General features: G+C 45.9%; 1 protein-coding gene across 6 annotated transcripts in view; it reads right to left on the bottom strand.

The window, feature by feature from the left end:
* Positions 1–1796: 1796 nt before the first annotated feature.
* The window catches only part of PRICKLE2 (prickle planar cell polarity protein 2), a 389100-nt gene continuing 367497 nt past the window's right edge, over positions 1797–23399 (bottom strand). For all 6 annotated transcript variants that reach the window (XM_055558403.1, XM_055558402.1, XM_055558407.1 and 3 more), the window contains one exon: positions 1797–7973. In XM_055558403.1, the coding sequence (XP_055414378.1) occupies positions 7099–7973 (875 nt within the window). In that variant the 3' untranslated portion in view covers positions 1797–7098. The remainder of the gene's footprint in view (positions 7974–23399) is intronic.

Raw genomic sequence — 23399 nt, 5'->3', positions numbered from 1 at the left:
AGGAGGGTGTGTGAGCAGAACACACACAGTCACTGCCATCTCTAAAGCCTTCATCCAAAGGCTCTCAGAAGGGCTTATAATAAAGGATGGGGAACACATGTATACCTGTGGCGGATTCATTTTGATATTTGGCAAAACTAATACAATTATGTAAAGTTTAAAAATAAAATAAAATTAAAAAAAAAAAAAAACAAAGACAAAACAAAAACAGAGTGACCAAAAAAAAAAAAACAAAACACAAAAAAAAAACCTCCCATCTGCAGCTCCCAAGTCCTCGTGCTTAGGGTGGGTGGGACTACTTACTGTTCCAGATTTCTCATCTAGTAGAAAGTCAAGTTCACAAACTTCTTTAGGATAGGGATCTTTGCTTTGTATATACTGCTGTTTTCTAAGTGCCCAGCACAGAGCAGGTTTTCAATAACATTTGCTGAGTGAATGAATAAACAATATTGTAGTATCCAGCAGCTCCCAAATGTTGTGAATCAGACATGGGGAAATCTAATTTACATGCTGCTTTGGTCTTGGCTCCCAGACAGTATTAATAGCATCCTAACCAGAAAACAGCCATGCATAGAACTCTTCACACAATCCACTTATTATTTGCTTAGAAGCGAATACAAATATTTTCAGCCATCTGCTGGTTTCAATTCCTGCTAATAAGTGAAAATTAACTGTGTGGCCCAGGGTTGAAGTCAGTTTCAAGAATCCTCAAGGAATGAAGATACTAAGAAGGTACAAAGCATTTTAACTGGTGGTTCTCAACCAGCAGTGCTTTCTGTCCTCAGGGGACACTCAGCTAAGGGTGGAGATTTTTTTTTTTTAAATCATGGTAAAATAAAGATAACAGAAAATGTGCCGCTGTTGAACGTACAGTTCAGTAGTAAGTACACATACATTGCTGTACAACAAATCTCCAGAATTCTCATCTTGGAAAGAGAAAATGTATACTCGAAGATCTTCCCATGAGCTCTTATCAGCCCTAGGCGACCGCTTTGTGCCTGTGAATTTAACTACTTTAGGTAGCTTATAAAGGCAGAATTACACACATCTGTTGGTGACTGACTTATTTCACCCAGCTTAGGGTCCTCAAGTTTATCCATGTTGCAGCATGTGTCATAATTTCCTTCCTTTCAAAGGATGAAGAACAATTCATTGTACGTTTGGATCACATTTAGCTTATCCATTCATCATCAGCGGACATTTGGGTTGCCTCTTTTAGCTATTGTGAATGATGCTATCAACACAGGTGTACTAATTATCTCTTTGAAGCCCAGTTTTCAATTATTTTGGGTATATACCCAGGATCAGAATCGCTGGATCATATGGTAGTTCTTTTTTTAATTTTTTTGAGGAACTCCCATACTGTTTCCACAGAAGATGTGCTGCTTTATATTTTTACCAATAGTGCAAAAGTGTTCCCGTTTCTCCCCATCCATGCCCATACTTGTTACTTTCTTTTTCCTTCTTCGTTTTTTAAAAAATACCCTAATGGGTGTGGTGGGAGCAAACATTTTTAGTTGTCACAACTTGGGGCATCTAATAAGTAGAGGTCAGCAATATTGTTAAACATCCTACTATGCACAGGATGGTTCTATGCCACAAAGAATGGACTGGACCAAAATGCAGATAGTGCCCAGGTTGAGAAATCCTGATCTGAACAACAGGTTCATCTTTCATAGCAAATCTCACCTCTCCTGACATGTATGTGCATCTTCTCTATTCTTTTGCTGAGATGCTCAAAGGCAAAGACTTCCAAAAACCTAGAAAGTAATGGAAGACTGAGAAGAATGGCAACATTTCGTTTATTCAAATTTTATTGGAAGTTTACAAATGTATTACAGACATCAGTAAAACATCATATCCATTTCACAGGGCACGGATCTCAAGCAAAGTGTTCACAACAGTCTCTGGCAGAGCCCACACCAAAGGTCCACTGCAGACCTTCTAAACAAATAGCTTGACACCCGACACACAACACAGACTCTGGTGTGCCTTACCTTCTCAGGCCCTTTGAGGTTTTGTTTACGCGCTTGGAATTAAAGCAGAAAATGGACAAAATGATCCTGTATAGGAAAGAATGCGTTTCGGAGCAGGAGAACTGCCGAGGTCCTCATCTGCTAGGGAAAAAGGAGGACCCACAGGCCTTAGAATGCAAAGTCAGGGTCCAGGATAGAACCAAATACTTTATGGAGAAACATGGAAATTAACTAGAAAGGCTTGAGTAATTCTCTCTGAAACATTTAAAAAGGCCTGGTCAGCGACCTATGGAACATCAATGGCCAAATACTTGGTAGGGTGAGGGACATCTCAAAACTCTCAGGATAGAATAAGACACTCCCCCTACCCTCTCATGGATTCTGTATCTAAACCACAGAAGTAATTTCTAACACAATGTTAGATTCCTGTTGGGACAAGCCAGTATGGGAAAGTTATAAGCAGGAAGTAAGCTTATAAACTAGTACAGCCCCCAACAGTAAGTCATGCTTTCTGGGAGTCTTGTATTGAAGGAACTTCTATTTTGAGAAAATGGAAAAAGATTGCAATCTTTTTTCAACTCTAACCTTGATGACTGCTTCCCAGTAGTCAGACAAACAGGCTCTGGTGTCTGCTGAGGCCCCAAAGGGACTGACCACTGGAGGCAAGACAAAAACTCTCTTCATTTCCACGTCTCTCACACTTTAAGAAACATACCTCAAAAGGCAGCAATCTGGAACTGCCTTCAAGATTGGCAGAGGAGGCTTGGCTGAGTTCTGTACCTGGAATGCTGTCCGCAGAGTCCTTGTCAAAGCCCTGAAGGTGCTAAACAGTTGCTGATAGCAACCCTTCTGGCATGAAATCCTCAGATGACTGATTTCATCGTCCACTTTCCTTTGTCAAAGATAGATCCTCCTTCTTATGCATTAGCATCTGGTTTCTGTTAGAGAGAAATATGCAAAGAGCACTTCTCCTTGGAATTTAAGTATTTGTGTTGTTCTTTATTAGAAGGTGGGACTAGAAAAGAATGGGACGGACTCTTATCTTACCTCTGCGAAATGGCAAACACAGATTGCTTATAACTGGCCAAGAACCCGAAAATGGAAAAGGAGGCCAAAGAGATTTTTGTTTAGTCTATAAGAAGTCAGCCTCCTTTAGCATCTGCAATACAGGGGCACAGGGATTGGCATCGCACAATGATTTATGGATGATGCTTCCTGAATAGCTGGTGAACTGTTTTGGGAAAATGGCAAAAGAGCCCAGGGTAGAAACACAAGGAAGAATCAGTTCACGAGTAAGATTTGTTATCAGACAAAGCAAATCCATTCGGATCAACTGGTCCTAGCTGGCTAGAGTGTTGCAAAGATTTCTGAGGCTGCATCCACGCTCTCTGAAGGGGTACCCTGGTTCTATCTGCCCACATTATAGGTATGGCAGAGACATCACCACCTGAACTCAACAATGGCTAGTGGTACCCAAGAAGCAGAAAGCTATTGCAGAAGAGGAAAATATAATCTTGTTGTATTGAAGAAACATCCTATAGAATGGGACAAGGGGAAGAAAAAGAGCTACCCTCAGTTGCCATATGAGAAATGACAAACTGCTTGTTTGTGAGGCTGGCGGAGGGTGGACAGAAGGTGAATATAGGTGGACAGGGCCAAACAACCAACTCTAAAAACCACCCCCACCCTTGAACATTGGCAAAAACTGAGAAGTATGTTTTTGGTTTCCCTGACCTCACTTACCTTCACACTTGGTAGAAATCCCAGAATGCTATGACAGATGGAAGGCTACCTGAATGCCACCAGCCTGCTAAGAAATTTGCTCATAGTATCAAGGTTGATATGCACTGGCAGGGCCATTCAGAAAACTGTCACTGACTTCTAACTTGGGAAAGGGCCAGTTCTGTTGCCAATGAACTGAGCAGCAACAGGAAATGAAATGAACGCTAAAGTGTGGTTTTATCCAAAAGATAAGAAGATCAATACGAGGAGAGGTAGGAAAAAAAACCAAACCAAAGCATGCGAGAAGAAAATAAACAGGGAAAAGATTTACTTTTCTAAACACAGTCTATTAAAGATCAAATGATGATCTAAGAAGAGATGACTGCAAGCCCCAGCCGTGGAGGAAAGCTTGAGTAAGTAAGAGCTTCTGATGATGATCACGTAAGGATCAGATCCGGCCTCAGAAAGGAATGTGCTGAATTTTGGGGAATGGGATTCTGGGATGTTGCGTGTAAGTTATCACTAAGAGGCAGAATTCCCAACCCAGTGACGACCTGCCCTCTCTCGGGCATTCCCTTGGAGGTTCCATCCTTGCAATGAGGATTTACCTGGCCTCTGCCAGCAATCTCCACAGGGTGCCTGGCTGCATCTAGGGTGGGGAGGAGGCGTCTGCAGTGGTGGACAAGATGGAGGTGATCTTGCTTTTTCGACTGTATGACCCTAAGGCTTGTATCTCACCACACCTCCAGCTCTGGCCAGTTCAGCTGATGGACGTTCCCTGGGCAGCTAGATCTGAAACTGCTTATTCCTCTCATCCCTTTGCATACTGCTCAGTTGCCAGTGTCTAGGGCACTTTCTTCTTTCTGCTGATGGTGGTCAAAGCCTCATTGGGGAAATGTTAAGAGGTACTCTAAAAAGGACAGATTAAGAAAACAACGTTTACTAGGAGAATTTCTTTCCTCGGATTCCAGGCCACAGAAGACAGACATTATTTTCAGTTATTTGCTAAGTTAAATGATCTACTTTTTGTCTCTCTTTTCTTGTTCCAAAATGCCTTTCTATTCTCATCAATCCAGAAACTTAGAACTCCAAATTGGACTCGCCCGGTTTCTACCAGAAACCTGCCACGTTGGTAGCGTGGTGGTATACATTATGTCTTTATCAGTTTGCCAAGCAGTTTACAAACTCACTATACAAACTTAATAGAGTTAATTCTCCAGAGGCTTGGATTATTAATGAAGCATTTAGATATGAAGAAAGCATGCGGAAAACAGCCACAACCAACATTTGCATCGCTTTTTCAAAAACATCAGTGACAATGACAAATGTCATATAAATACCTGAAAAGCAAATTATTTTAATACATCCTGAATGGAGTGCCACTTCCACATCCTTTACAGCCTTCCTTCCCCAGACCCATGTGGGATGGTGTCTAAAAAGCCACTTTCCACATCCTCTGCATAAGAAAACACGAGAAAATATTAACTACTATACTGAAAAGAGACCAGGCTCACCTCACCATGGCAGATGGCCACTGAGATACACCGCACGCTACAATGACAGTACATCTCACTACAGGTGGGCCCCCAGTGGGTCACTTCACCCACAATCCATGAAGGGAAGGAGGAGAATGGAAGCAAAAGCAAGCGCTTCACTTTTAACCGAAGCTAGGTAGGAGGTTTTAGTTTACTATAAACAACACAACCGTTAAATGTCTTCTTTAAGCACACTCACTTGTGAGCTCATTTTCTATCTGACCGACGGTCCCCAAAGTTCAAAACGGAAACCTCTCTTTCAGCAACATCTGTTTTCCAGAACCATCACACAAAATCTCCTGAGCGGCTCAATCTTTCTGGGCAACCCAGATACTCTGGTTATAGAATGAGTTAAACTGGGTTTTTTTTTTTTTTTTTTTTTTCCCACCAGCACCAGAGGGTGTTCAAAGGTGGTTCTCACCTCTCCTATACTTCATTTCTGGAAGTTCTTCTTTGCTCTGACTTTCCTTCATATTCCCCTTCAGCCTCTACCCTTGATCTGTGGGCTGGATTCTTGTGCCCTTCGGCCCCGGCAGCTTGCTGCCTGCCATCCCCTCGAAGTCAAAGCTTTGATGCATCCTTCCACGCCTGCAGGTCTGTGTACCTGACATGAGTGCTGAGCGGGTGGAAGCGGCCCTCCATCTCCACATATGACCTACGACCTAGAAAGCACCATCACTCCCAGAGCCCCTCGGAACCTTTCTGGCCTGAATTTCCCAAAGCTGAAGTTCATTTGCGCTGAGGACAACCGGTTGTCAGGCTAAGGCAGCTGTTCTGTCTGCCTTGGTAAAGGAAAGTGGATAATACAATCCAGGAAACGAGCACCAGGAAATAATGCCACACTCAAAACAATGTCATGCTGACATCACACAACGGCACCACTCACAGTCACTTTTGTTTTCCCCACAGGACAGATCAATGGTGAGCAACGTCAGTGTTTCCAGCGGGGATGGCATTTTTCACGGAACTTGACTGACACTGGTTGGTTTTTCTAATTGGCAGAAGTTACGTTGGCAATTATTAAAAAAAAAAAAATTACTACCACTTTGTAGAGAAGAGATTCTACTGAGGGTGGGAGCAGATAAGGATGGCTCCTTAAGATGGATGGAGCATCAAATGTTTTGGGTGTAACAGGTAATTTGTGAGTTTTTTTTTAGCCACAAAAAGCCAAATTGAATAAAATCCTTTGAAAAAGGTCTCACTGACATGTAACAAATTTGTATAGAAAAAAGAAAAAAAAAAAAAAAGTGGTCCTGGACCACCCTGTAATACTACTCAAAAGACAATGCTAGACGTGCATGCAAGGCTCCACTGAGTCCTACGATATAGAAATTCCTTTGATATTACAAAATACAAAAATATTTTATCAGAACTCTCATTTACATTGCATTTACAATGGACATGTAAATAACTTAGTGTGGGGTCCTGGCTAATAAACAAATTACTTACTGGAAAAAGGATCCTAAAAGGAAGAAAACCAGAGAGGCTATATATATATATATATATGTGTGTGTGTGTGTGTGTGTGTGTATGTATGTATATATATATATAAGCGAGCAGGAAACAATTTTGCCATCTTGCCAGTGGCAACTCAACACAGACGGTCGGAGAAAGAGGTGACCAACCCTGGCCTCCGTTGAGCCTACAGCGTTTCCAAAGTGAAATGTGCAAATAATGTTCAACATGCCAAGAACTGTGACTACCTATGGAGTCAATAGGTAACCTTGCCTCCATCAAGGGAGAGCTCCTCTCATCTCTCCCTGGAACCCCCCACCCCCAAAGCGCTTTAAAATTTCCAACAGTGCAAGTTTCTGAATCTACATTCTTAGCTCCCATCTTCCCCCACTCCCTGACCCCCCATTGGATTAAGAAATGATACAGTTTTTGCTCTTCTGTCTTTTCCTGCTGTGCAACTGTCCCCTGCCGCCTAGCGTGGAAGACTTGGGGAGGCCGTAGGAGCTGTATTTGTGTAGTAACTCATCACTGGTGACATATCGCAGGTGGGCGGGCTGGGGGATCGGTTCTCCTAGGAAATAGCCCTCGTTGTCAGATTCGGAGGAGGAGGAGCAGGTGGAACACCAATCGTACTCAGCGAGGTAGGGGCCCCAGCGCTCCCCAAAGGCATTCTGCAGAGCCAGGTCCGACACGGTCCGGGGGCACCGGCCATACAGGTCCCGCCGGGACCCCTGGCCCAGGCTCTCCTGGAAGCTCCGCTGGCGCACGAACTGATCATAGTCCTCCCTGGCTCTCAGGGGGGGTCTCTCCTTTAACTGAGAGAGGGCCTCGCGCTCCCCGGCCAGGTGGAGGGCGTTGTCTGAGCGAGAGCGTCGGGATCGCCGAGACCGGTGGGGCCTAAAGCGGCGGTTGTCGTCGCGCGAACTGGCTCTCCTCCGCGTGCGCTCGCTCATGGGCTGGATCCTCACGCCCTCTGCCCCCGGCAGCTTGCTGCCCGCCATCCCCCCATCGAAATCAAAGCTCTGATGCATCCTTCCGTGCGCCTGCAGGTCTCTGTACCTGATCGGGGTGCTGAGCGGGTGGAGGTTGCCCTCCATCTCCTGGTACTGCTGAGCGGACAGCAGGCTGCGAACCGACTCAGCGCTGCGGAACTGCATGGACGAGTTCAGCGTGCCCATGTTGCTCAGCTTCTCGGACACATTCATCCCAGAGTCTTTGCTGAGATCTGGCATGGAAAACCGAGAGAGGTGCTCCTGGCGCTTGGCGCCACCATCCGCAGAGAGGCCTGAGGGAGACAGAGGAGAGGTTCACGGAAGTTAATACAAATGTGCAGCGATGAGGATTCCATCGCCATGGGTCACCGAAACCGTCATCTAACCAGGGTCGCTGCAAACCGTCACACAGTTGTACTCTGCACAAAAGCTTGCTCAGCAAGTATGCGGGAGGGCTCTCCCCACTCCTCAGTGGGCCAGCGTCCACCTAGAGGGGGCACCTGGCTAAAAAGCTTTTTTTTTGACCAGTCATGCCTCCAAAGTTTCATCAAAATTACTTAGGAGCCTATTGGTGTATCTTATATACAATGTTTCCTCTGTTCAGAATTTCACTTTCCAAAGTGCTTCAATCACCTCTTTGGTTCTAATGATGATCTGTCTATAAGTTCTCTGGACAAAGAACCTTTAAGCTTCAGAAGCAGAGCCATGCCCCAATACTTCCTAGCAACACTGAGCCTAGAGCCGAGTCCCATAGTACTGGACCACCTCACTTCCACCTTTGCTGCTGCTGCTGCTAAGTCGCTTCAGTCGTGTCCGACTCTGTGCGACCCCAGAGACGGCAGCCCACCAGGCTCCCCCGTCCCTGGGATTCTCCAGGCAAGAACACTAGAGTGGGTTGCCATTTCCTTCTCCAATGCGTGAAAGTGAAGTCGCTCAGTCGTGTCTGACTCCTAGCGACCCCATGGACAAGAGTACTGGAGTGGGTTGCCATTGCCTTCTCCGCACTTCCACCTTTAGCCTCCAGTAATTTCCTGGTCTGCCTGCTGTCCCTTGGCCTCTATCCCAGATATCTTGAAAACCAACTGACTCCCTGGAAGTAGACAGAGGGATATTTATCCTCTCAGGCTGTTTAGTAGATGACTGTTCCAAGATTCCAAATGGACACCTAGCAGTCAGAGATGTCAGTAGGATGGGGTGGGGATGGGGGCAAGCAGTGATCCTAATGCTCTCGAACAGCAAGAGCCCTGCAATCCTAACGTGCTGTCATTGCCATCATTGAGACTAAAAGCAATTTGAAGGTAGGAGGAGATTCTTGACTTGAGTAACTTCCATTTTGTCCATTTAAAAACAGCACTCTTTCTAAAAAAAGCAGTTTAAGAATGGACCAGGTGGCAAAATCTCAGCATTTCTTGATCATTATCAATGAAAAAGAACAGCAATTCGGTCATTTCTGGTCACAGGCGACATGTCTTTGAATTGCACTGGCCCATTATAACCCCTTCCACTGATTACTCCTCCCCACCTACTGGGGCCAACGACTTTCTCTCCCCGCACAAAACTAATGTTATGAGCACTGTGAAACACTACTTAGCAGTATGTGTGTGTGTGTGTGTGTGTGTGTGTGCAAGACAGTGCAAATAATAAACCAAATGGGCAAACTGTTAACAATCTAGGTAAATACATTATGGGTATCGTTTGTCCTATTTTTGCAGCTATTCAGCAAGTTTGAAGTTATTTCCATAGAAAAAGTTTCCTAAAATTCTAGTACAGTGATATGATGCAATGGTTTTCAATTCTAGGGGAAATTACTAGGGATAGGGGACACTACTGGGGCTTCCCAGGTGCACTAGTAGTAAAGAACCTCCTGCCAATGCAGGAGACGTAAGAGACTCAGGTTTGATCCCTGGGTCAGGAAGATCCCCTGGAGGAGGGCATGGCAACCCACTCCAGTATTCTTGCCTGGAGAATACCGTTGACAGAGGAGACTGTTGGGCTACAGTCCGTGGGGTTGCTGAGTTGAACATGATTGAAGTGACTTAGCAGCAGCAGCAGGGGACACTACTAGAATTTAGCAGCAGAGAGACGCTGCTGAACACCCTATAACGCACAGGACAGTCCCCTCAGCCAGGAATTATCCAGCCCCCAATGTCAATACTACCCCGGTTGAAAAACCATGCTATAATAGAATATTACACAATGAGAGTGAATATCTACTCTGGACAACATGGATGAATGTCATAGAGAATGCCCACAGACTCAAGGATCCACGCAGTACAATTCCATTTACGTGAAGTTCAAGAAGAGGCTGAGGCTGTCTGCGGTGGAGAGGTCAGAAGAATGGGTGGGGGCGCAAGGGAGATATTCAAGGCGCAGGAATGTTCTCCACCTAGATCTGGGTGATGATTATAAAAGAATGCACATGGAAAAATTTCTTGAAGTGCAGTTTAAATGTTAGTTTGCTTTACCTTATGTGTGTTATAACTCAATAAAACGGTGTAAAAATAATGCAGTGTTCTCCTTAAAGAGCCCAATTTAAACACTGGATATGCCTACTGAGCAACTATTCTGCCAAGCATCGTACTTTTCAGTCACTTTTTAAAAAAATTTAAATTTCATTACTGGGATAATTGTCAGGGCAAGAGGAGTAGAGCTGTCTGACTCCTGCTTTCCGCACTGCTTATCGATGACGTACACATCATAAAAGCTGATTTACAACAGCCTAATCACTTCCAGAACCTCCCCAATCTGAAGGCGGAGAGGAGAGGAGAGCAATGCAAGATGATGAATGACTAGCCTGAGCAGATAAATGTAAGGAAGGAAAAAAAATTCTTCAAAAATCACACTGAGAAACAAAAGCTATGGAGGAGGGTGTGATGTTTTTTGCTGGGCTTTCTACTCCAGCCCTAGAATGAAATGAGGGTCAGGAGAAATAATCTAGCAAATACTGTATGCTGTTTTCCTGAACCTGCCTCTTCTAAGCCCCAAAGTCATGCATTTCTGAGACTGTACTGTGTGTGAATAGATTCATATTTCAATGAAGAGGCAACTCTAGAACCAATTCTGAGCAGAACTGGAGAGGGGACTTGGGTCAACTTTGAGACCTCTGGAGATGCATCTGTAAAATGGGCATAACACAGTCCCTGAGTTCACAAGCTGTGGTGATGATTAGCTGAGAAAAATGGCATTTTTAAGCCTTGTCACAACTGTCATAAATTTGTGTAGTTTTGATTCTCTGTCCATCTCTATATGACCAGCCTATAAGCATCAAGAGGGCCAGAGCTGGTTCCTGCTTTCTAGCCCCGATCTCAGCAGCTGGTGTTCGATGCATGGGAAGAAAGTAAACAAGGCCTAAAAGTTCCCCACGAAAGAGCGCACACTCTCCATGTAGCATGAGACTCGGTGTCAGAACAATGCACATCAGGACTTCCCTGGTGGTCCAATGGTTAAGAGTCCACTTGCCAATGCAGAGGACACGGGTTCTGCTCTGGGAGATCCCACGTGCCACGGGGCAACTGAGCCTGTGTGCCACAATTACTGAGCCCACGTGCCATACAGCCTGTGTTCTACCACAGGAGAAGCCACTCAGTGAGAAGCCCGTGCATCACAACAAAGACCCAGTGCAGTCAAAAATAATGTTTAAAAATAGCTTTGAAAAGAAGGGAAATGTGTGTGTATTTTTTTTTTTAAAGCACATCAGTACAATCTACTTGAATGGGGCTCTTGATGCCCCTCAGCTCTCCTGCAATAAAAGTACTTTTTTTTGCTGCCCAAGCCATGACTCTGTGTATGCGCGTGCATGCGTGCATGTGTGTGAATGAGCACAGCTATGTGTATGTGTACAGGAGGCAGAAACTGCACTCAGAGTTCCCCAGAGCTCCAGCGGAAATCCACGGTCTGACCCCACACTTAACACTGGCATTGTCAGGGTCCCAGCAAGTCCTGGAGACCCTGGCAGAAGATCCCACCAGACAGCCCGAGACACAGATGCCAAGTCGCTTTCCCCTCCAGAGGCACCCTGTCTTATTAACAGACAGAGAGGGTTTTTTCCTCTCCAAATAAAGCGGCCTTTGTGAGAAGCTCTAGATGGTGACTGGGGAGTTAAACGCTGCGATTTATCTTTATCCCTGGGGTGAGCATGGCCAGGAGCAAAAGAAACGTCCACACACCGCAGGGGCTGTGGGTTTCCCTCAGGTCCCACAGGACATGCCCCAACAAAGAGAGGTCAGTATTGAATTTAGCCTGCGGTTCCCTACGGTTAAACTGTCAACTGGAAAATGCAGCCAGGCGCTTTAAGCAACACTCAAGCGTTTCCGTCCAAGCAATGCCCCCTCACTGCAAACAGGAGGTTTTAACAGAAGCCAGTGACGATGCAAAAAATCAATACCTTCAAAGAAAGCTTTGGGTCTGATGGAAGAGAAAGGCAATCTTTGTGGTGCCCCCTTCCTCCACTGATCCTAAGGGTAGAAAGTATTCGCTGAAGCACAGAAAAAAGAAAATGCAGACTTACACGCACTGGCAGTTCTTTTGGTACCTCTTGCTGTTCCTTATTTATTGCCCTTTCTAATCCCTCTCAACCCCAGCAAAAACAAAATGAAAACAAAACCACAAAGAAAAAACAACTGGCATAGGGAGAAAATTATGGTTCTGCCCACTTGAAGGATGCATTCACATTTTGATGCAGTAAAAGAAAGAATATCTACTCATTTTTGCCCTCTATTTACAACCCATACTGGTGATTTAGGTTTTCCAGATTTTTTTTCTTCTTTCTTTTTTCTCTGAAGCAAAAACGTGAAGAAAAAGGAACTGTTTAGAATAGGGACTTGCAAACTATGGCTCAGGGGCTAAATCCAGCTCACTATGTACTTATTTCTGTAAATAAAGATTTATTGGAAACCAACTACACTTAGTCATTTGCATGCTGTCTATGGCTGCTTCCTTGTTACAATGGCAGGAGTGAGTCACTGTGACCGAGACTACATGCCCTGCAAAGCTTATAATACTTATTATCTGGCCCTTTCTAGAAATAGTTTCAACCTCTAGTTTAAAACGGGAAAGTCTGAGAAACTGTATCATGTGTGAGCATCCTCGAAGTCAAGGGCTCTGTCCAGGCTAAGTGTCTGAGACTATGCAAAAAATGCCTTTGGGGTATCATCTTGCTTAAGTGTGTGTGTTGGGGAGCAGTCTGCTCAGGTCCCTTGGGTTCTTTTTTAACCAACTGATTTCATCAACACCCTGAACCTCAAACTGGCAACAGCTAGAGAGACTCTGTCATCTGGGCAGTGAGGTTTAACCACCACATGTTCCCAGGTGACAGGGTTTGAACAGAGTACGACAGGGAAGGCTGGGGGAACAGGGATGGAGAGACAGGGAGAGTGAGAAGGGAAGGAGGGGGAGATTATGAATGCACTCAAAACCGCTTGCTCTTCCAAATGTGATCTGCAGACCAGGGGCAATAGCAGCCAATCCAGACTTGTAGAATCGGAATCTGCATTCGCACAAGATCCTCTGGTGCCGATTCTCATGCCCTTGAGGGTTAGAGAAGCACTGCCTGACTTGTGACAGCACTTCAAGGGCAATCCTTCCCTGCAACTGCAGGAGCTTCTACTCCAGAAAAGCCCGTACCTTCAGAGACACTGATCCAGGGTTTCTCAACCTTGGCAGTATTTGCATCTGGGGCAGAATGATTCTCTGTGCTGGGGCACGGGTAGGGGGGTGGGGCGCTGCCTTACGCATTGTGGGAGGTTAAGCAGCATCTTCACTAGGTGCCTAAAGCACCCTCCCCATTCCACTTTTGACAACTCAAACTGTGTCCAGACAATGCCAAATCTACCCTGGGGGACAAAGAGCCCGATGGAGAAAAGTGTGCAAAGTGTTCGTCACTCAGTTACATCTGATTCTTTGCAACCCCATGGACTGTAGCCCACCAGGCTCTTCTGTCCATGGAATTCTCCAGGCAAGAATACAGGAATGGGTAGCCATTCCATTCTCCAGGGGCTCTCCCTGACTCAGGGATTGAACCCAGGTCTCCTGCATTGCGGACAGATTCTTTACCATCCCATCCTCGAGGACGAACTCAGCTCCATGGAGAAATGCTGCTCAAACACTTTTAATTCTGGAGCTGCAGCTGACGGCAGACTGAGGGGGACTAGTCCTCGACACTTTGGGAGCAGCGGGGTTAAGCCTGACCACCAGGCAGGGCAGACACACCCACTTTCTGAAGAGGGAAGAATGTGTTCCCCTAGGCTGGGCGTCTCCCAAATCAGGGAACTGCCAAGCTGTTTTCTCTCTAAAGTCCTCTCAACAAACCTACTCCTGACAGCCTGTCCTTCCCTGGGTGGGTTTCAGGAGTTCCCTGCGCTCCGGGCCTTGGCTGTCTTACTTCCCTCCCCCATTTGAAGCTTTGCAATCTCGAGCCCTGGGCACACCTTCCTTTCTTCCCTTGGTGGTCTGCCCATCGAGCAGGTCCCAAGTGACCAGCAGGTTGTAAGTGTACACAGGCCACGCGTCTGCCATCTGTTTCCATGGTACCAGGGAGACTTGAAACAATTTCCTTTATCAGCTGTTATGGGGGAGGGGAGTGGAGAGCGGGTCACTTCCTCATTCCTGATGCACAGGGAAACTGGCCCCGAAATCGAAGACCAGCTGGTTCCAGAGAAGGCCATGACTAATTCTGGCTTTCCCAGTGGACAGCACTATGGGATGAACAAGGCTTTGAACCAGTGTGGTCCGGAAGTGACCAGCATCACAATAGGACTTAAATCAAGTCTCAGATCTGACAGACCCAGTACAGTCAACCAGGACAAGCCTGATCAGGATCAAAACATGGGCTTGGACTGGAAGTCTCTAGCCTTCTACCTGCTCACTTGTGCATTAACTTTCTGATACACTCACCCCAGTAATAGACAGATGCATAAAAGGTAGCGAAGGGGAAAATCAGGAGGCAGCACTCTTTGAAACATGTGGGGTCAATTTTCACTCCTCCTCAGCTCCGTGGGGGATTGTGGTGGCTGTGTGGCCACAAAGCTGATGGCTAACTGAAAAGATGTGCAGAAAATGTGAACCGGTTGGTGATGACCAGCTGGCGTTTGCGCTGAGCTCACACTGGCCCCTTACTGCTTTCCAGAAGCCATCAGCCCCAGTCACCAAGCAGACCACACTGGAGTATTTGTTCAGGAAACACTTGCCTCCACAGTAGGCACAAGCAAAAACGGCTCCCTTGTGGTAGAGAGCGGGCAGCCAGGGACCAGAAACTCACTTGGTTTCTTCAAAAGGGTTTTTGCTGAAGCCCTGCCGCTGCTGGGCACTGTGAGTGCAACTGTGAACAAGGCCCTTTCAGACAGCACCTCACAGGAATATTCCACCCGACAGGAAAAGCAGAATGACCGAATCACACCGTTACAGCCATTACAAGTCATTAGGAGGCAAGGAAGAAATGCGAGGCTTAGATGCAGAATTAAAGACTGGTCCTCCCTAGACAGAGTGCTGGCGGAGAGCCCTGTGTTGGTGATAATGAGGGTCTGACACAGAGGAAGCGAAGGAGCCAGTCAAACCAAGAGTTTGGTGGGGGAAGTATTCTAGGCAGAGGAATGAGAATATTTTGTACCAGAGAAAGTTCCAGGTGCTCTGAGAAGTGACAGAAGGGCTAGAGCACAGTGAGCAAGAGGAGAGCAGCGGGGACTAGGCCAGGGGGGTGACCAGGAGCCAGAGGGGGCTTCTTCTAGGTCATTGGGGGTTTGAGAGCATCCTGCCCATGCTCGCGGGCAGCACTGAGGAAACGCCCAGAAGGAGCAGAGGGCGCTGGAGAAGAGCACTGGCTTCGCAGACTGCATCCAGGTCTGTCCCTTACAGCTATGGCGCCACCATGAGACCCTGGGCAGCTCCATGCTGTAAAGTTCTCCCAGCTGTAAAGTGGGAATAGTAGTAGAATCTACCTCATTAGCAGGAAGATGAGTATTAAGTGTGTTAACACACAAAGTCCTGAGAACAGTGCTGGCCCAGAGAAATAAGATGGCATACTCTCATTGTCTTCATCCCATATTTGTCACTATTAAAAGCATTATTCTGCGTATTGTCATAGAGAAAGTTCCTAGGAATTGTTATGGATGTGAGAGTTGGACCATACAAAAGGCTGAGTGCTGAAGAATTGATGCTTTTGAACTGTGGTGCTAGGGAAGACTCTTCAGAGTCCCTTGGATTGTAAGGAGATCAAACTAGTTAATTGTAAAGGAAATCAATCCTGAATATTCTTTGTAAGGACTGATGCTAAAGCTCCAATACTTGGGTCACCTGATGTGAAAAGTCAACTCACTGGAAAAGACCCTGATGCTGGGAAATATTGAAGGCCAAAAGAGAAGGGGGCAGCAGAGAACGAGATTAAATAGCATCACGGACTCAATGGACATGAATCTGAGCAAACTGCAGGAGACAGTGAAGGACAGGGAAGCCTGGGGTCGCAAAGAGTTGGACAAGAGTGAGCAACTGAACAACAGGAGTTGTTGCATAAATTTTTGAGTGGATAACAGAAAGTTGGAATAATATGCCCAATGTCACACAGGAGCTATTTTAGAACTTGTCTTTGATCTCCTGCCTTTTCTTTTTATGAGTAGAAGGAATATGGCAGGAGTCCCTCCACTCTCCTGGAGGGACAGGAGGCAAAGAGAAGTAAAAATGCATCAATATGAAGAGCTTTGAACCAGAAGCAGCACTTGTAAAATTCTTCTCATTTATGGGTATTTTTCTCCAGTATAAACAGGAATTGCTGCTATATGCAGCAGCACGCATGAATCTCATAAAGTAAAAGATGCCAGACACAAAAGAATATGCATAGTATGATGCCATTTATCGGAAATTAAAAACTAGCCCAAACTCATACAAGCTGTTGGAAGTCAGGACACAGTGTACTTTGGAGAGGAGGGAGGGGCTAAGGGACTTTCTAGGGCACTGTTTGATCTGGAAAGAGGTGCCCTGAGTGTGATGATGCGTTGAGCTGCAACTCCACATCAGACCTCTGGCTAGGGAGCCAGAGAACCCAAAGAAGAGGGAGAGGGGACTTCCCTGGTGGCTCAGTGGTAAAGAATCTGCCTGCCAATGCAGGAGACACAGGTTGGATTCCTGTTCTGGAAAGACTGCACACGCTGCAGGGCAGGTAAGCCTGTGCTCCACAACTACTGAGGCCAGGTGCCCTAGACCCTCACCCCCAGGACAAGCCACTCTCCTCCCACCTTAGCCAAATCTTTAATTTTCCTTTGTGAAATTCCATGGATTATATGCTGATTATGAACTTTGCTTACTATGAACTTTTCACTGGTCTGGAAAGCAAAGGAACTGGAGTCCAGTCCCAACTTTATTGCAAAGACCAAAAGGATCTTGAATAAATCGCTTCTCTCTGAACCGTACCTCTTCCTCTGAACCTCCACCAGAGATTCTCCAAACTCCTCCCAGCTGAGAGTCTGCAAGTTTTTTTGAGGTACTACAAAAGATTTTTTTTCCAGTTAAGATATAATTGACAGATCATATTAGTTTCAGGTGTACAACAAAATGGCTCAGTATTTGTGTACACTGCAAAATGATCCCTACAGTAATTCTAGTTAACATTCATCACCATACATAGTAACTTGTTTTTCTTGTGATGAGAACTCTTAAGATCTACTCTCTCAGTTCAGTCACTCAGTTGTGTCTGACTCTGTGACCCCATGGACCGCAGCACGCCAGGCTTCTCTGTCCATCACCAACTCCCAGAGCCTCCTCAAACTCATGTCCATTGTGTTGGTGATGCCATCCAACCATCTCATCCTCTGTCATCCCCTTCTCCTCCCGCCTTCAACCTTTCCCAGCATCAGGGTCTTTTCAAATGAATCAGTTCTTCACATCAGGTGGCCAAAGTATTGGAGTTTCAGCTTTAGCATCAGTCCTTCCAATGAATACTCAGGATGGATTTCCTTTAGGATGGACTGGTTGGATCTCCTTGCAGTCCAAGGGACTCTCAAGAGTCTTCTCCAACACCACAGTTCAAAAGCATCAATTCTTGGGCGCTCAGCTTTCTTTATAGTCCAACTCTCACATCCATACATGACTACTGGAAAAACCATAGGTTTAACTAGACAGACCTTTGTTGGTAAAGTAATGTCTCTGCTTTTTAATATGCTGTCTAGGTTGGTTATAGCTTTTCTTCCAAGGAGCAAGCACCTTTTAATTTCATGGCTGCAATCATCATCTACAGTGATTTTGGAGCCCCCCAAAATAGTCTGACACTGTTTCCACTGTTTTCCCATCTATTTGCCATGAAGTGATGGGACCAGATGCCATGATCTTAGCTTTCTGAATGTTGAGCTTTAAGCCAACTTTTTCACTCTTCTCTTTCACTTTCATCAAGAGACTCTATAGTTCTTCTTCACTTTCTGCCAGAAAGGTGGTGTCATCTATGTATCTGAGGTTATTGATATTTCTCCCAGCAATCTTGATTCCAGCTTGTGCTTTATCGAGCCTAGCATGTTGCATGATGTACTCTGCATAAGTTAAATAAGCAGGGTGACAATATACAGCCCTGACGTACTCCTTTCCCGATTTGGAACCAATCTGTTGTTACACGTCCAGTTCTAACTGTTGCTTCTTGACGTGCTTACAGATTTCTCAGCAACTTCCAAGTATACAATACAGTATTATTAACTAGAGTCACAGTGTTGTACACTGTATCTCCATGGCTTATTTTCTTTATAAGTCTGTATCTTTTGATCCCCTTCACCCACTTCTGTGAGAATCTGTGATTTTGATTCCATGATCTGAGAGAGACACTGCTCATGATCAGATCAGTATGGATTAGTGGATAGGGACCACGGCAGCACCTGATTCCCGAGGGAATGGTGTGTAGGAGAAAGGTAAGTTCTAATCAAGGGGGTAAAAGGGAAGCAAGAGGAGTTGATGGGATGCTGCCAGAGGGGTTATCGCTGAAAATAATTAGATGATTCCTAAGTAGTCAGGAAATATTTATGGGTATAGTTTGTTGGCAGAAACAAAAGAAAAGTGAAAGTGAAAGTTGCTCAGTCATGTCTGACTTTTTGTGACCGTATAGGAATCCTCAAGGCCAGAACACTGGAGTGGGCAGCCGTCCCTTTCTCCAAGGGATCTTCCCAACCCAGGGATCAAACTGAGGTCTCTTGCCTTGCAGGCGGATTTCTTTACTGTCTGAGCCACCAGGGAAGCCAAAGAATACTGTAGTGAGTAGTCTATCCCTTCTCTAGGGGATCTTTCCGACCCAGGAATCAAACCAGGGTCTCCTGCACTGCAGACAGATTCTTTACCAGCTGAGCTACCAGGGAAGTGAAAGAAACACTAAACCCAAGATGTGTGAACTTGGTCATCTTTCACTGTTCTAAATCTATCACAGTTCGTAAATGAATCATGTGGTACCTGGAGCCTGACTCTGCCCCTACAAAGTCCTAACTCAACAGACAAGGCTCATGTTAAAATACAGTGTGGTCCTGGCACCACCTGGGTCATGTTTACCTGGGGGGCTCATCCCAGATCTACTGCATCAGAATTTCTAGGAGGGAGGCTCAAAAATGTGCATTTCTAACAAGACCTTCAATTAATTTTGATGCCTTTAAAATTACAAAACACCAAACCACCCCCCCCTCCCAAAAACCCGACTGCTTTGAAGTCATATGACTGTGAACACGTAAACAGATCCCGGCACCAGCTCCACTCACTCGCCAGCAACCTTGGACTTCAGCGTCTGAAAAGCTGCCTGTTATGTAATTTGGCTGTGCCAGCGCCAAGCAAGGTGCGAGGATTCTGTGACCTGCCAAGAGCCGGGTCACTGTCAGATACACCATTTCCAGGACAGTTTGTGTTACCTTTCCCGCCAGATCTTGGCTGCTGAAGACTGATGACTTAATTCCCCAACTCAGACAGGGTAGATGGCAACCCAGCTCCCCTGGAAACTGTTCAGATGGCTGGTACCCGAGAAACCCATCAGGACGCTGGAGGCTGGTAGAGAGGTAGGGATTTTACTTGGTTTGTCTCCAACTCTTGGGCCATCAGAGCAGGTCCCTCCCTGCTCTCTGAGCATGAAAAACACCTGAATATCAGAGCAAGTAGGTGACCGCTCTGAGCCTGATGTATAGCGCCTGTCCTCAAGCAGGATTTGGTCCTACCAAGGGACCATCTTAGGGCCCCTAATCTTCTAAGGCAAAGTTACACAACCCAAGAGGGCAATGTGGTAGCATCTAAAGAACTTTCTTGATTCCGAAATCCCCAAGGAATTCATGCTACTGGAAAACGTGAATAAGCACACAGATGTAAGTAAAAAGGTATTTACTGGAAAACAAATTGTGCCAGTATAAACTTGTAAAAAACCCAAGTGTCCAGCAATAGAGAATATAGTAAAAGGATGACAGTTTAATCATACCATGAAATACAGTACAGGTTCAGATGAGTTAGAGCTACAAAGACCAACAAGGAAAGATGAACAAGGTATACTGTTAAGTATTGATAAAAATGTAAATACTGCTGTTTGGGATTAAAATGTTTTATATAAAAAAAATAATAATAAAAAAATAAAAAATAAAAGAAAAAAACTACAATATGGACTTCCCTGGTGGTCCAGTGGCTAACACTCCATGCCCTGAATGTAGGTTCTATCCCTGGTCAGGGAACCAGATCCCATATGCCGCAACTAAGTCTTTGCACGCCACAATGAAAGATCCTACACCCTGTACAAATTAAAAAGATCCTGAGGCTGCAACTAACACCTGGGGCAGCCAAAATAAATACATACATAAATTAAAAATTTAAATCAACAATAAACTGCAAAACAGCACAATGACTTTTTTGTTTGTATCTGTCAGTGTATGCCCAGAGATAAATACCAAAGGACTATTCACCCAATGGTTGTGGTGGGAGGAGAACTGATGGGACAACTTCAACTTACATAAAACACATTTCTGTAGTTGAGCAACTTAAAAAAAAACACCAAAAAACAATTGTTTGTAATTAGAAAAGCTTATAAAATTCCATGGAAAAAGTTGGCAGCCTACCCCCCTTTACCTTAGCCTATCTCCCAGGAGATCCAGAAGCCAGGTGTGCTTTCTCTGGGGCTGAAACAAAGCTGGGGACAGGGGTATTAAATACAAATCTGTAATTTCTGGAACACAGTGAGAAGGGACAAGAAAATAAGTTCCTCCCCAAATCCTGTGCTAAGTTATTCAGGGCTGTTTGCAACTGAAAATACCTGGAGCTCACGTGAGAAGGGCAGGTGGTTTCAGATTTCAAACCATCCATCTCCACCCACACCTCGACCTGGAAGTTCTGAACCCAAGCAAAGTACCTGCTGCCTCTGTACCTGGTTTTAAGTATGAGCCCCACAGACATTTATCTGTGGTCATCACCACCGGCCAAACACTGCTTTATGAGGCAGTCTGCTCACAAAGGCTCAGGACTCCAGCTGCCTCTCATGAGCCATTTGATCTTGGGCAAATCTCTTAATCTCTCTAAGCCTCTGTTTTCTCATCTGTAAAATGGAGACCCATTCTTTCAGCATCATATTTCAGGAATGCCTACCACGTGTCAGATTTACCAAATGCCTACTGTGCTTCAGCTGCCAGGCACTTTCAGCTGCTGGGGCAACAGCAGCAAAAAACCAAACCATATGAAGTCTCTGCCTGCATGCAGCTTCCATTCCACTAGTGGAGAACGACAAAAAACTAAGCATTAAAATATATACTACACCAAATAGTGCTAAATGCTGCAGACAAAAACAAGCCAAGGAAGAGCAAAGAGGAGAACTGTTGTGGGGGCTACAATAGGGAATAAGAACAGACCCGTACACAGTGAGTTAATGCATAGGCACAGCCCTCATCCCGTAGCAGCTATTCAGTAATGAATGCCATCATTACCACAACTACCATCCCTAAGACCACTGTCCATGTGCCCTCCCTGCCCCACCTCTGTGGCTTGTCCTCTGTCAGTCTGTCTCCACTGAGGATTTCACAAGAGGTGCCTTTTTGGATATCTACTATGGGCAAGGCATGGTACCCAACAATTTCACATGTTTAACCTCATTCAAATCTCATCAACCCTGGAGAGTGGGTATAGTCCTTCTCATTTTTCAGCAAAGAAATCTAGGGTTGGCAGGGATCAGTCCTCCAGATCACACAGCATGCAGCATTCAAATCCGCACTAGCCTGACTGAAGGCTTAAGCTCTCAACCGAGGGTGTCTTCCCAAGGCTGAAAGACAGCTCCTACCTGCCCAGCTCGCCATAGGCTATGCCCTCCCTCCTGAGGCCGTGGAAGCAGTGCCCACAGTGCCCGGGGGGTCCTGCCTGAGCCACACCAGGCCAGGATGCTGAAGATAGCCAGAGATGGCAAACCTAGAATCCTGACCTACTTTCTCTCTCTTGGTCCTGTTCTGTGATTTGGGGTTTTCCCCTCAGACTTAGAATTAGGGCCACAGATACCGATTAAAGTGGAACCCTCAACAGAGAAGAGAGGTGTTGGTGGTGGAGGAAGGGGAGGAGCAGACAGAAGAGAAGGGGAAGCAGAAGGCCTGGGTGGTCTGAGAGAACCCACCTGCTTTCTCCACATCTGGAGCCACTGCGTTCCTGAAGCTGGTCTAGCATATCCATGAACTTCTGTAAAGGTGGAAGAAAACTTAGGAAGACAGATTCAACCTCTGCTGCCAAAGTGATGCAGTGATTCTTGACAAAGTCAAACCCAGGGATTATCAAAGCGGGGAGTGAAGAGGCTGTGCTCTGCCCAACCCGGGGAGAGAGAGGGTGAGGAGGGGCAGGAGTTCTTTACAAAGCGCAGTCAGCATTCTAACACCGTATTAACCATCATTTTCACAGTATGAACTAAGAAAACGTAGCTCAGTTTAGGGCTGAGGCAGAGATTCTCAACCTTGGCGCTTTCTGACCTTGGGGATCAGATCATGCTCTGTTGTGGGGGTGGGACTGTGCCCTGTGAGATATTTGGCAGCATCCTTGATCTCTATCCACTACATGCCAGCAGCATCCTACCCTCTCTTGTGACAATTCAAGAGGTCTCCAGACATTGACAAATGTCCCCCACTCCCCACTCCGGGGGGGAAGATCTTGGTAGAGAACCATGGGATTATGACTAAACACACAGGACTCAAGTGTTGAGACCCTGGTTCAAGCTGCTGGCTGTACTGTGGCTCTGAACATGTTGTAAGTCTCGGATTCCTTATCTGTGAAACAGGAAGGACACGAGACGTCTGCTTCACAGCACCATTACAAAGATTAACCAAGAAACGTCTACCTGAGTGGTTAGCACAGTGTCCCACTTAAAGGACCTCAGCTCTATCGATGACAGTAGATCCTGGGGATGTAAAGAGGACAGCATCTGGGCAAGAGAGGAGGGGCACAAAGAATCGGAAGCAGGGGTGGGGTGTAAAAGTCTCCTGTCATTTCGTTAAAAAGCGGGCACGCTGTGAGATACACTGGCTCAGTAGCAGAACCACTACTACTGAAAGCAAGATGCAGAGGATCGTGGTTCTACCAGAGCACAGAACAGCAGTGAGCAAGAGGAAGGGGGGGACCCACCGGGCACAGCCGGTCGCCCCAAGCTTGCCATGGCAGCTGCCCAGGTTGTCTGGGCTGAGCCCAGGCAGGCGCCCTGGCTCCTGTGTGGTGGCATATGGGCTAGACAGCTGTGAGGAAGGGAAGCCAACAATGAAAGGGTGAGGAAGAGGATTTTTCCA

The sequence above is a fragment of the Bubalus kerabau genome, chromosome 20 (assembly GCF_029407905.1).
Source record: "Bubalus kerabau isolate K-KA32 ecotype Philippines breed swamp buffalo chromosome 20, PCC_UOA_SB_1v2, whole genome shotgun sequence".
NCBI lineage: Eukaryota > Metazoa > Chordata > Mammalia > Artiodactyla > Bovidae > Bubalus > Bubalus kerabau.
The sequence above is the reverse complement of the archived record's forward strand: the minus strand, read 5'-3'. Positions and strand labels throughout refer to the sequence as shown.